Source organism: Trachypithecus francoisi, unplaced genomic scaffold (genome assembly GCF_009764315.1).
Source record: "Trachypithecus francoisi isolate TF-2019V2 unplaced genomic scaffold, Tfra_2.0 Lachesis_group7, whole genome shotgun sequence".
Taxonomy (NCBI): Eukaryota; Metazoa; Chordata; class Mammalia; order Primates; family Cercopithecidae; genus Trachypithecus; species Trachypithecus francoisi.
In genome coordinates, this window is record NW_022681472.1 from 70,285,176 (window position 1) to 70,300,277 (window position 15,102).

General features: G+C 36.2%; 1 protein-coding gene across 5 annotated transcripts in view; it reads right to left on the minus strand.

The window, feature by feature from the left end:
- TRPS1 (transcriptional repressor GATA binding 1) overlaps positions 1-15,102 on the minus strand; it is a 261,099-nt gene that overhangs the window by 191,499 nt on the left and 54,498 nt on the right. For all 5 annotated transcript variants that reach the window (XM_033203219.1, XM_033203222.1, XM_033203221.1 and 2 more), the window contains one exon: positions 3,708-4,837. In XM_033203219.1, coding sequence (XP_033059110.1) covers positions 3,708-4,837 — 1,130 coding nt within the window. The remainder of the gene's footprint in view (positions 1-3,707; positions 4,838-15,102) is intronic.

Below are 15,102 nucleotides of genomic sequence, written 5' to 3' on the forward strand. Positions count from 1 at the left end.
AATTGTAACTTTCACATCTTTGAATGCTTATTCGTATTTTATAACTGAAAACTCCTGTATCTAAAGTGACTGGGTATCTAGCTACATCTATTATGTGTGTTTTCTACTGATTTCACATATGGTGGCTTATTTTCCTGTCCATATGGTGAATTTTCATAATAGTGAGCTCATATAAGATTTATCTGCATCCATCAATATCTGGGAGGTAAAAATTGGAGTACTTTTCTATAGACAAATTTGTGTTTAATTATGACAGAAGTCAGAGGGAGGACTAATGTAAAAATCCTAGCCACCTTCAAGATCTAAGCTTAAAGCAAAACTCAAAAGATTCAACTCCTTCTCTCTATGAGTAACTCCAGGCTTAGTCCTCTGATCAAATGCAACATCGACATTGGCATTTGCCCTCAGTGTAACCTCACATTCCAAGCTCACCCTTCACTTCTCCCTACTCTGTGTTTACTGCACTCTTCATGAAAGGTAGAACAAAGGCTCCAAAAATTTTTCTTACTTTGTAGAAGTCTGGCAATGCATTACAAAATACGTTTTATCTAGTATAGTTGTTTTGTAGGGAAGTAATCCTCCTACTTATGCCAAATACCTAAGTTATAACACTGAAAATTTTGATAAGAAAAGTAGCAGTCAATAGAGAGCAGGTACAAAGTCGAATTAAATGATAAATAATAATAGAAATGCAGTGAGAAAACCATTTATAAGTGGAATATAATAACACAGTTATGATCTGAGTTAGGGGTATCATAGGTAAATGCTAAACATTAAGAGAATGGACCAAATCCCTGTTGCTGACTAGATCACGGTTACAGTTCCACCAAGTTTAACTTCGTTCTTAAAGAAAACCCCCATGCCATGGAATCAACACCGAGGTCTTTCAATCAGAGCTCTAGATCAACCCTTCTGATTCTCAGCTATAATCATTTTATAGCTAAATGATTTCACATGTTGTACAGTTCATGGCTTATGCTAATTTTTACTACACCATTAAGTCTTCTATATAAAGCACTCAAAAGCCTAGAATATTTCACAGAAATAACATAGAATTATGGCAGAAGTTTCCCAAAATGAATAATCTGAGTAAACAAATTTAATTATACAGATACTATGTGATAAAGTAAACTTGTCCTCTTATTCTATCTTAAAAATGGGGCATTTTTGGAAAATGCTTTGATAGCAGATCAAGTTCTGAACATCCACGTGACTATGTCCTTTCACATCTCTGGGGCTGCTATTACTGTTCAGCTTTCAGTAGAGTTTCTTTATCTTTCCTACTAAGCTGTGACTTCTGAAATCGGAAGTCTCCAAATTTCAAATATCTCTATAAGAACACAGAAACAGATGAGCAATAAACTACTCAGCACCTTAAAGGATCTGTGGTCAGCCAAACTATATCAGGATTTAAACGTAAGTGCAAGAATATTTTAATGCCCTATGGACAAGTGCTATTTAAATTTTTAGCTAATAAAATGCTGAGAAGTTGACTTAAATTCAAAATGAACAGACAACTCCCATTTGGTATAGAAGCCTAGGTCCTCAGAAGGGTTCCAAGACCATATGATAGTGAAGGATTAAAATGTAACTCACCTTGGAAATCTCAGCTTATTCAAAACTACTGTGAAGTCAAAAACTCACAGGGATCTCATTTACAGAAAGATATTCACTGAACTCCCATTAGGCATCCTGCCACTGTGTTAAATCGTGCAGAATCAGTGGTGAACAAGAAAAGAATAGTTCTCTTTTCTCTAGAGCTTACTTTCATCACTGAATATTAACTAAATTCTGACAGTATTCACTAATAGTTTTATTCATATTTTATTTCTGGGGGGATTATTTTGTTTACCTAAAGCATGTGAAAACCCTGTTTTTCCAGACAGATTCTCAAGCAATGCCTCAGCTGCATCAATAGAAAAACCACTTGTCCAACTGTACTGGTAGCTAGATGTATCAGAATGAGTGTGTGTGCATGTGTGCGTGTGTGTGTGTGCACATACGTGGGTATGCAGGTCCAAGATGTGTGTGTGTTCTGGCTGGTTCCCTCACGATTAAAGAAAATCATGACGATTTCTCAAAATCGTCCTTGTCCTTTTCAAAAAAAGAATGGACTATCTGATTTTTACATCACTCAACAAATGTACATGAACAATATGCACATACGCATATATCCACACTGGTAGAGCTCAGAAAGCAGCTGATGTCTGTGAGCCTCAGAAATAAATTAACATGCAGCTAACATCAGAGGAGCCAGAAACACTCATTGCAAGTGTGAACACATATTTGATTGCAGGACTGTGTCTTTCCCAGGGCTGACCTTATAAATTAAACAGTGTAAATCTCAAGTAAGTGTTTTCTGAACATTTTGATTCACTGTGAGCACTGGGATGTCCTTCAAATTAACATCTAACATTATTAGCCTATTGTTGGATATGAACTGCTTCATTACTGGTGACTGAAAAAACATACACACACTCGCACTAACACACAACTTTTAAAAGGAGTGGAAGAAACTGTTTATCATCTTGAGGTGTAGAAATTGAAATGAGTAGATTTTTAGACTAGAATATTGATATAGTAAGCAAAACTTTCTACTTTGATGTTGAAAGGCATAATAATGAGAAAGTACCCAATGAGCACTAAATAATACCTAAATGCAGGGTACCACCAACGCTTTGCTGAACTAATTCCTATTTATAACCAAGTCTCAGTTTAAATGCTCCTTCCCCAGGAAGGCATTTCCTAATCTACCATATTAGGTTATGTTATCATTATATTCAAACACACTGCCTTGTACTTCATCTTTTATGACAATTATTACTCTTGTAATCATCTAAGTGTCTCATCTTTCCTACTAAACTGTAAGTTCCATGAGGGCACTATGTCTTCTCTTCTATATTCATTCAACGCCTGGTACAATGGATTTATGACATTAATTAATTAAAGAATGAATGCATAAATGAAATAAAGATACATATCCTATACTTATCTCTAGATATTATAAAAGATTAACAGGGAAAGTTAATGTTTATAAAGAAAATAGAGTGAAAGCAGAAGGAAAACACAAACATCCCACATCTATTTAAGAATCTGGAATAACTCAAGCAGTTTTACCTACTTGGAGAAGTAAGTCTATATCCAAAATCACACATATTACAAAAATTCTCACCTTTAGATTACTGTTTATATGCCAAACAAGGATGTTGCAGAATTGTTCAAAGCTAGAAGAATATATAATCTCATTTTAAAATAAAAATGAGCAACAGGTTCTCAAAATTTTTTCTCAGAATAGAGAATACGATATATTTACAATAGCAACTTTCATTTGGGAACTGCCCTGTCAAAAAAATACAGGATGTGGAGTCATATTTAGTAAGGACAAATAAATGGACTATGATAAATTAGTAAACTCATCAGCATTATTAGAATCACTGTGAATTTAAAAAGACAATCAGTAAATGGTATAAAACAAGTATCAAACATGAGCATACAGTCAAAAGAAGGAACCAAATTAAAGTCTACAGTGATCACAGCTATAACTATATCACCTGCAAATCTGTGATGATCTTCTATGTGGTCTTCTCCTATAACTTCCCCAAGTCGTCGGAATCACTCCCAATAATTCCTGGTTCAGCCTTCTTTCTGTGGATTTTTTCTATTATTTTATTTGTATATTCCTCCTGACCTACCCCCCTTTGACTCACCTGTAGTGTCGGGAAATCTCTTCTTCCACCTGGGTAATAAAATCACATTTGGTACATGAGTGTTCTTTGCTTTCCTTGACAGCCTGCTGCCCATCCGATCCTTGCAGGTGATTCGCTTCTTGTTTGACATCTGATGCTTGGGACTCATGCACACCCTCATAGTGAAAGAGGAGTACATCTACGTCAGGGGTGGTGAATGAACACTGATGGCACTGATGCTTGACTCGTGAGCTTCCGGCTGCCCCAGGAGACAAGTGCAGAAGCAAGAGTGCACAGTGGGAACAATTACTTTTTCTACAAGCAAACGGATAAGTAATTTCTCCAAGGTGCTTTTCTGGGCTGCAAAGTCCTCTGGGACAGAATGGACAGTGTTTAATGGTACACTTGTGAATGTTATGGAGCTGTTGATAATGACGGAGAAGAGGCCCCACTACAATTACATCAGGGCCATGGCTTTTGGAATATCGGAAGTCACAGAACTGACAATTATAGCTCGTTACCATATTATCCTCGGCTCCCTTGCTGGAGAAGTCCTTCTTTTTAGCCCCACTCGAGCTCTTGTCTGCCTTGCTCATTGTCTCTCCTTCTGAACTTTTGGCTAGATCATTCTGATTAATGACAGAGCCCCTGGAAAGCTTATCATTCAACTCTGGATTAAGGCCGCCTGACTGCACTGCTCCGTGCTGCTTGCCATAATGTTCTAGCAGTTTAAGTGAGCTAGATGACTCACAGCTGAAACTACAAAATTTACACCAGTAGTAACTGGTGGCCTCTGTACCATTTTGTCTCGAGGAATCGAGGGGCTTAATGGGCACTGAGTACCCAACAGGAGTGTCATCTCCTGCTTTGACTGTTATTTTATCCTGCCATTTTCCCAAGTCTCCAGAATCACTGGATCGAAGTGCCGGGATGGACTTGTTAGAGTTTTTCTCTGAAGGTTTTGCAACCTCAGAGGAGGGGAGAGAAGCTTTTATTTTGTTTGGGTGAGTCTGAAGAAAATGTTGTTCTAATTCGGTGGACGAGTTGCCCATGTAAGTGAAATTGCAGAATTTACAGCGGAAATACTTGGTGTTTCCTTGGCAATCTGGTGTTTTCCGTCCAATGCCAATGAATGTTCCACCTGAAGTCACCTGGAGAAAAGAAGAAATGGACTTTACTTCTGAGGTGTCATTAATTCAATGGGTCCTCTGCGGGGGAGGGGGAGGGTACTGCCAAGTATTCCACATCAAAAAATACAATAAATACAAAAAATACAGAGCCAAATAAATTCACTCTTCATTTCTCAACAGTTACTCTTTGAGAGGCTCATTATGTTATACACTGTAGGCCAAAGTAACAGGTGAAGGTAAGTAATAAATGTACTATAATTTGAAAGACTGAGTAATATATTTTTTAAACTAAGAAAACAATTTTCAACACAGTACGTTTTACTATTGCCCCCTTCAAATCACATTCCTACAGAAGCATCCAAATCACATGGGATTTCTTTTCAAAAGGTGAGGCGTTACTGTCAAAACTAGAGGTACTTGCTCAAAAAGTACTCAATGCAGATGTTCTCCAATGAAATATTCTGTTCAGTTCCTACAGCAATGAGGCTGCAGGCAAAGATGAGGTCGCTGTTTTAGGTAAAATAAAGGTGCTCAAATGACCACCCAAAATGGCTTATAATTAAAGCACAGCGAAACAAACAAACAAAAAGATGAATTGAGTACGCAGGAAATACTAGTGAAGAAGAACTATATAAATAAAGAATTTTGCATGTTTCCCAATCTAGAACAAACAAACAAAAAAGAAAAATCTTCCATGGCCTTATTTGATTAAGGTTCTGTTTCACTGCAAAGGGCTCCCAACTTCTCACATGAGTAGGTCATGGAGATGTTTGAATGGTAAAATAAAATAATTCCACCATAAAAATAACTACAGCTCTGCTTTCTTTCCCAAATTATGAAATTACATGGAATCAGGACTATGAAAGCCTTTAAAGGGCACTTTACATAAAATTCTTCCTCCATTCTCAGTGTGTATCTCAATAGGCAGTACAGTTAAGCCACCACTGAGCAGCCAAAATTCAGAGTTTAAAATAGAGTTTTTGAATGAAATACTCCAAAAAGGGGGAAAAAAAATTCTCTTCCAACCACTAGGGAATTTTTAAATTTTCCCAGCAACCAGATGTAATATATTAAGCAAGTGGCATAATCATGTTCTGCCTTCTTCAACAGCTGTTCAAAAATGACACGTGTGATCGCTGTTCATATCCAAATCACTCCATGAGAAAAGTCTCAGGCATCTCAAAATCATGTAAAGGCTCTATTTGAAATGCAAATAATATTGCTGTAGTACACTGAGAGACATGTTTGTACCTCTACTGTACAGGACTAAGATTGAAGTATTCCTTTTGCTATTAAAAAGAGATGTGACCTTGATCAAGTTACTTAACCTCTCTGGCCAATAGCTTCTTCAACTGGGGCAACCTCTAAATTCATGTCCAGTATCATAGTTCTAAGAAATGTGCATTAATACATAAACAACTCAACATTTACTGCGCATTAAGATAGGAACTTACAAAAGTTTCCCACAGCCTTTAATCAAAGGATGTAATGTTTCGCATTAGGCAATGTCTATAGCCACCACCCCAATCACATAGATTTCAGTCTGTCGATGACAGACTCTGTCGATGACAGAGTATCAACCAGCCAGAAAGCTAAGAATGGGGCACCCTTCCAGGCAGCAAACCGGCAATCATTCAATGGTGTGAGAGATTTCAAAGTCATACACTCAGGGATACAGCACAGAGCATTCTAATCTAGCATTTAAGTGACTAAAGCAACTAAAACTTGCACTGAAATACAATTCATAATATTATAAAAATCTGTACATATATTTCCCAATTCAGTGGAGGTAAAGAGAAAGTTTATTTGCAAAAATATATATATATGTGTGTGTGTATATAGTATACACACACACACACACACACATTTAAATGGATAGCCATCAATCAGGTTCTTTGTTCTGGAACTTAAATTTGATTCAAAAGGGATACATTCAGATGTACCCCCTTCTTCTTTAACATAGGCAAAGAAAGAAAGTGTGCAAAATCTAGAGATAAAAAATTTTCTTGTTTAAGCTTTCACATTGCATCAGCGTTGCCAAGCTTCCCTATTATAAAATGCTTTGAACTTCTGCTTGTTGAACCAAGATTCCCAAGAAACCACCAGGCATCATCACTATTTCTTTGATTTTGCAATCTTTAAGCCTCAAGTGCCATGACCACACTGAAAGGGCTGAACAAAGAGCATACATATACTTAAGAAATCCCTAAACATATGATTTTGAAGTGGATTTAAATTATTACTAAGCATCCCAACATCCTAAAAAGGTTGCTGTTGTTTAAAAACAACCTAAGAAGTCAGAAAACCCAGGCTACGAATCAGTACTATCAGGAGAAGGGGACTACGAAAGAAAGGCAGTTTTGTGAAAAATTATCAGTAAAGCATTTTGGTTTAGGATTAACTAAGCTATAAAAAACGAGTTAGGTCTTTGAAGTTGGTGTACGTGTCTAGATGTGTTTTTTTTAACCCAGGGAAAATGTGCCAACTTCATTATTTAAGAAGCTTTTAAGGGCTATATATTTTAATTATGCTGAAGAATAAATACCTTCATACTATTGACTGCTCTTTCAAAAATCAAGCTAGCAAATGAAAATTCACGGATCTCATTTAATGGTAAGAACAATACTGACACTTCTATAGGTTACATACTTGCCTTTTTGGTTAATATCAGCAAATGATATTAGTATTATATATTATTAAAAGCTAATACAATATTAGAATTACATATTTTAAAACGCAGTTTTGGAAAACATAATGACAGTGTTCTATTCCTTTTTTCTTTCAAAAAGAAAATCTAAAAGCTCTATTTGTGGCAATTTTTATACTTTCTATACGAGTAGAGGTACATTCAAGTCATAGTGAAATATAACTGACATACAACATTTAAATGCCATTTTACAGTAAAACAAAATTTATTATTTTAGGAGACACTACTGGTGTCTATTGACCACATTCATTTTATTTGCATGCGCCAGATATCCCATTTTAAATCTATTCTTTTCTAGGGTAAAAACAAATATACAGTGAGAACAATTATGCAAAATAAGTGTCTGCAGCAATGCTTTACTGAAACGTATTGTCTGGAAACAGTGCCTACACATTCATAGAATATTGTAAACTTTTCAAATGGCTAAATCCAACATGGAGTAGAAAAATTTACTGCTTCTTATCTATGACGATATTAAAAAGAGAGTGCAAGCAGAATAAAGAGCACAGCTTTCAAATTTCCTTCTTTTGCTAACCAGAACTTTAATTATAACCCTTTAAACCCAGCAGTTCCTTTGGTAAAGATATCCAAATTTTTACAATTATATTAAACTGTAATTTCTGCTTGGGCCAAAAACTACATGTATTTATCCCTCTAATTAGTAATAACTAAGTGTTCGGCTTGTGTCAGACTCTGCGATAGGTATTAGACATATAATATTGAAGAGGTAGACAATTTTACATTTTAAGATTAAAAAATTGTAGATAAAACCCTTTATTCATTTGTATTTACATCTGCCTGTATTTATTTGCTTCTAGAGGAAGTTATCTAGCTCAAATTCTATGAAAAGATCCATTATTTAACCTCCTGGCACCTCGGTTTCCTGGTCTCTATGGATATAATATTGTACAACTTGTCATTTTATAGGATTATTATGAGGATCAAGTGAGAACTATAGATTTGTGCTGTCCAATAGTATTCCCTGAGATGATTAAAATGTTCCATAGCCTTCCTTGGCCAATATGGTAGCCACTAGCCACAAGCAGGCTTGGTAAAAATGAAGAACTAATTTTCAAATTTACTTTCATGTATTTTTCTTAGCATTTCATTAATTTATTTGTAATTAACTGAAATGTATGTATTTTAAAAATTTCTTTTTTAGAGGCAGGGTCTCTGTCACCCAGGCTGGAGTGCAGTGACACGATCTCCGCTCACTGTAACCTCCGCCTCCTGGGCTCAAGCGAATCCTCTCACCTCAGCCTCCAGAGTAGTTGGGAAAATAGACACACGCCACCATACCCAGTTAATTTTTGTATTTTTTTGTGGAAACAGGGTTTCGCCATGTTGCCCAGACTGGTCTTGAACTCCTGGGCTCAACCTATCCACTTTCCTTGGCCTTGCAAAGTGCTAGGATTACCGCATGCACCACCATGCCCAGCCTAAAATTTAAATAGCCACATTTGCTAGGGAATGCCATATTAGATAGTACACTCGACATGTGCATAGATAGATTATTTAACAAAATGAATCATTCAAGTAAATTTTTCCTGCAAATGGGATAAAGAGATTAAATAGAAGGGAAGTGGTAAATTCATTCAGTGACAAACTCACACACTTGTCACTATCAATATTCTTAGCTGTAAATGCAAAGGTTCAATCTGTTGTTACCAAGCTAATGCTTCTGTTTATATTCCTTCTTGAGCTAGAGGAATAGTCTTATTCCTATCTAGAAGAAAGCAGGAGCTCAATGCATTTTGACTGAATGAACGAAGGCAGAGGTGAGCAGATGAAAATTTCTCACCAAGGCCCCTGAGTTACCTGAGATACGCTGGCCACAGTACTTCATGGCACCCTTGCCACTGACTTGACCTGACATACATGGCCTTCTTCAAGAAACTACAAAATGCATCTTATATCCACAAGCAAATGACTGCCTATGGAGTCCTTTGATTGTGAATTAAAGTTATATAAAAACACCTAAAACAATTAAGGCACAAAAATGAACAAATTTTAAATTCTTTTTCACTGACTAAGGACTAGCATGGCTTTTTATATTTGATTTTAGCCCTAGTTTTAAAAACTGTTCCTTCCATTAAGTGTTTTCCATGGCTTTCATTTATAATTTATTTACATATGTCTTTTTACACACAAAAAAATGTCTTACCATAGAAATGAAGAATATAAAAGGGTTGGTTTTTTTCAAGGTCATTAATCTCAGTTTCCTTCTTTCCTTCCAATAATATGGAGTAAAAACTAATAATAATAATATCTAAAATAATATGTCAAAGGAAAATATTTCTTAAAGCCTCAGAGCTCTTAAAATGACACCTCAACACATGTACTTATTTTCAACGCAGCAAAGAAAGAGTTGTTTGAACTAAACACAAACCTTTTCTCAGATGTGGTTCATTTTCAAGTACTATAATTGATAGCAACAGAGACAATTATAAGGGTACTAATCTAAGAGAACTTGAGGTTATGGGCTGATAGTCAAAGAGGTAAAAGCTTAAAAATAAAAAGCTAAGTTGTTAAAGAAATCATTGTTCAAATACTAATATTTCAAATAACTTGAAAAAAATCTGTAAGGGCCAATCTTAGCTGAAAATAACTACAGTCAGAATTAATCTGTTTATATACATCGGGAATTTTTCTGCATGTATAGTGCTTCAAAAAAAAATTCTAGAATACAGAGTGTGTTTCAGTGATATACTTTTGATGGAGAATAAATGTTTAAGAATCTCAATAACAAATCTAATTATATGGCATTGTCTTACTCTCATGTCATGCATAGCTTATTTCTGAGGTTTATTCCTATCAGTGACACTGTAGCAACTCCCTTATTTGGATTTATAATATAAGAGGCAACCAATGGCAGGGTAGGATACAGGAGAAACCAAAACTTAAACTCCTATACTGGGCACATTGAAGAAGAAAATACTACATATTCCTCATTATGCACATTTTTATTATCGCCTTTTTGCGTTATAGCAATAAACAGTTTACCCTAAACTGGTTTTCTCATTTTACTCAGTATAATTCTGAATTAATTTTTCTATAGTTATCTGGTATTTCAGATGACAGAGTACTAATACATCTTAAAGTACATCTTAATAGCCCAGGGACAGTGGCTCATGCCTGTATTCCCAGCACTTTGGGAGGCCGAGGCGGGCAGATCACCTGAGATCAGGAGTTCGAGACCAGCCTGGCATGGTGAAATCCTGTCTCTACTGAAAATACAAAAATTAACCTGGGTGTGGTAGTGAGTGCCTGTAATCCCAGCTACTCAGGAGGCTGAGGCAGGAGAATCGCTTGAGCCTGGGAGGCAGAGGTTGCAATGAGCCGAGACCGTGCCACTGCACTCCAGCCTGAGCAACAGAGCAAGACTCCATACCAAAAAAAAAAAAAAAAAAAAAGTCCATCTCAATAATTTGGAAGACAATCTTTTATGGGAAAAATAAGCAAGAGAAAATGCAGTTCAAGTGGGTTACAAAGCTAAGTGAATTCCCCATAGCACTCCTCTATAGCAGCCAACCTGCAGGTGCTGCTGGTTCATAACGGAGATATGTCAGAATTGCACGTGTATTCTAAAGAGCATCTTAATGGGAAAAGAGAAAATCTAATCTCTGAAAATATAGAACATCCTTCCTCCAGGGAGGGTTACTGTTTTAACACATCTACTATGTGCCAAGCACTGGAAATACAAAAAGAATGACAAAGTCCAAAATCGTAACATTTCTACGGTTTAGCACAAAAAGCTCACAACTAAAAAGATCACAACAGTGGAATAACATGCTTCTGCTGAGACGTGTAACAGGTTCCATGACAACACAGAGGAAGAGCCCCTAACCCAGACTGAGGAGTCAGCAAAGGCTCCCAGAAGTTACAACTGAGCTGTGGACAGATGAGCTGACATGTGAAGATTAGCCTCAAAGGCAGTGATCATGGAAGGGCATTGCAGGTGAAGGAAACAAAACCAATAAAATCAACAGTGAGAGTAAGACAATGCAAGCTGCTCTCAGGAAATATTGAGGAGGGTTGAGACATTATCAAATCTTTAAATGGAATCTGGTACATAATGGTGCTTGCTATGTAATAAGTAATATAAATGTGCTAGCCTTGTTCTTACTATTATCCCTTCTAGAAGAATAGTGAGATTTAACGTAGAAAGGTGACGTCTTATTGGAGAGCTGATATTTACATAAGCAAGTATAATTAGATGATATGCTTTTTAACAGAAGTAGTCCCATACTTGCTATAAAATGTAGGACAAGTCATCTATAAATAGAATTTTTAAAAATTAAAGGAAAGAAGGAAGAAAGGAAAGTAAGAGGGAGGGAGAAAAAGAGAAAGGAAGGAGGATGAAAAAAGAGAAGCAGAAAGGAAGAAAACGGAGAGAAGGAGGACAGAAGAAAAGAACAGAAAAAAGAGGCAAAAGAGAGGAGGAAGAAGAGGGAATGAGGAAGGAAATAAAAACAGAAGGAAGAAGAAGAAAAGAAAGAAGAAGAAAAAAAAGAAATCAAAGGAAAGGAGAGGAAGATGAAGAGGAGGAGGAAAGAATGGGAGGTGAGAAGAGAAGGGAAAGGAAGAGACAAGAGAGGAAGATAAAGATAGAACAACAGAAAAGAAATCCATAAGGATTTACTTGAAAGAAGTCACAGTAAAAGAATAAAGAAGGGAACAATGGGGCACACTACTCAAATGTTTGGGGCATGATATCAGAAAGAAATCCAAGGTAACTCCACGATTTCCAGACTGACTTAGCTGAAAATGGGAGTAAAGAAGAAAGGAGGCAAAAAGAAAGTTGTGGAGAACTTCACTTTTACATATGTTGACTTTGAAGTGCCAATGAATACCAAGGTGGAGCTTCCCATCAGCTGGAAAAACAGGTCTTGGAATAAGCCATCATTTATTATAAGATTCCCAAATATGTTCCTGGACACATGAAAGGATGCAGGCATTCTTTAATCTTACATCAACAGTTCGCCTAAATATGAAAGGAGAAATGCTAGGCCAGGAGACTCTGTGAATTCCCCAACTCCTCACTATGTCCCACCCGTCTATCGCTTTCTGAATTCAATGAAATCACACAGCTCCAAGCATGGCTGGAGAATCCAGCACACTAAAATTGGACACTCCAAAGGCATTCCGATTTGTTCGCTGCTTCTACACCCATTCCTACACTGAATGTAGGCAGAGGATAAAACCTTAATTACACAGCTTTGGAGGACATAAATGGGAATGGAGTGTATCTCCTTAACATGTAATCTGCATGGAAAAAAAAAAAAAAAAAAACTAAATTGTGCCTGGTAAGTAGAAGAGCATAAGACAACTTTCAGACCATCATTTAAATCATAAATTCCTAACACAAAGTCCTCTAAATGAGGGGAGTACAAAATAAGTCAAACACATGGATGAAATGTCCCTTAATTTGGGGATCAAACATTATATCCTTAATTGATTACATCAACATTTGCACCTTACTCGCTCTACCAGAACTAATTTCTGCAGCAAAAGTACCAGGGAAAATGAATCACAGTAATTTTAAAAAGATGAATCAGCAAATTTAATTTTCTTTTTACTGATTTCGACTAGAAGCCTAGTAAGTTCAAATAAGGTAGCATTACACTACACGAAGCAGATAGCAGACAATCTCAAAGAAATCACCCAAGTCCCCAAAATCAATCTGATTCACAGAGGCTGCATCAAAGAGCTCTGATGTACCAGTCTTCTATCTCCTCCCTTATATGCAATTGGCCTATCTTCTATTGCTTTGCTATTGGCAGTAAACTCAGGCTCATGTTTGGCCAGGCCATATATCAGCATGGTTTTGAAGACAGGCTTCCGTGGCCTATCTATCCTGCTTTACATCCCATTCTCTCTACTTATGCAACTCTGTGATGTTGGGCAGGATACTTTAATCTATGCTGTTTCCTTATATTTTTAAATGGACACATAAGGTTAGTGTTTACTTCTAGGGTCATTATGAAGATGAGTTGATTAATACATGTAAAGAACTGAGCTCCATATATGCATGTAAGAAACCCTTAGTAAATTTTAGCTATTATTAGAGGCGAATCCAAAATTGGAAAAAAATAAGGGAGCTGTACAAATTTTGATTATGTAAGCTAAAAGATGAAAGAAGTATGAATCAACTAAAATGTAAGACAGAAAAATAAATTTTACGTTTGACTTTCAATTAAAATTAAACAAGGGTTTATATGATATTCTGAAAATGTATACCATTTGCTTCAAAATGTGGATCACCTGATGAAGAATTCAAGAGATCTATGGTCTAATGACTGTCAGAATCCGACTCCACGAAGGAAATCAGAAAATGAACAGAGCAACGTTCTCTCTCCAAACTTTCCCCATATTGGCACACTACTTATATATCTGTGTTTCTAACAGCTGCACGTATGCTGTAATTACAATGATCCAAGAAATAAAAAACACTGAATAGTCTCCCGACTTGAGATAGTTAGCAAAGCAGGCCACAGGAGAGGTAAAATGTTTTCTTAGGAGTTGAATAATGCTAAATTTGATTGGATCCACTGATAACCACAATTTATTCTCCTAAACATTCTGCCTAGAAAAAAATTCTGATATTCAATAAAATTATACATGTTCTTTTAAATGATAACAAATAAACCGAAAATCAAAGATGATACCAACGGTCATGAACAAGGTCAAAAAAAGAGTTAACTGACATGCAGGTAAAGGGATTAGTAATGATAGTTGAACTATTCTACTAGGGTGGCTACATTATTTAGCTCTGCCATCTCCACTGATGAAAATAACCTGGTAAATACCAGACCTTTGTCTTGCTTTATGGCATTGGCATGAGCATATGTCTTATTCTGCACACTTTATTACTTGTTAAAGAGACACAGTCCTGAAAAAGAAGTGTGAGTTCATATGCCAAACATTCTGTATTCTATAGACAGTCTGAATTGATTAAAGTCTCATTCACCAGTTTTTCTAAACTGAAATTGTCCTCAACTCGGAAAAACAAAGAAACAGAACCTGCTAAGACCTACAACTTCCCTCCTACTCCAGATCAAAGAAAATGTGAAGGCAAAAAATAAATGTTTAGAAGTAAAATTCAAGACAAGTCCAAATAAACCACAATGAGATTAATGGTCTCTGATACTATTTTTTTTCAAACCAAACTGTAATTCCCTGCTCAAACGATTGTACTGATACATGTTAAAGATCTATAAACTCATACAATTAAATCTGTTGAAGATACAAATCCGAAGAATGACTTCCTCTCTCTAAAATCTGTTCTTCCTGCTTCTAACATGACATATTGTGCAACTCTGATAAAAATATTTACAACACAGAAATGTAACACTCCTAGCTCAAACATAAGACGGTCCTTCGTAAGTTAATCATGTGATTCTTGTATTAGCCTTAGATTTTCATTAAGGGCCAAAATAAATTTAATAGCTGGAAACCAGTAGCTACCTTCTTAGAGTCCTGAATAATGCAGTAATAAAAAAGAATTTACTAATATGAAAAGGCAACAAATATATCATGAGCATCTGAACTTGGGATTGCATAAACACTTTCCCGTGGG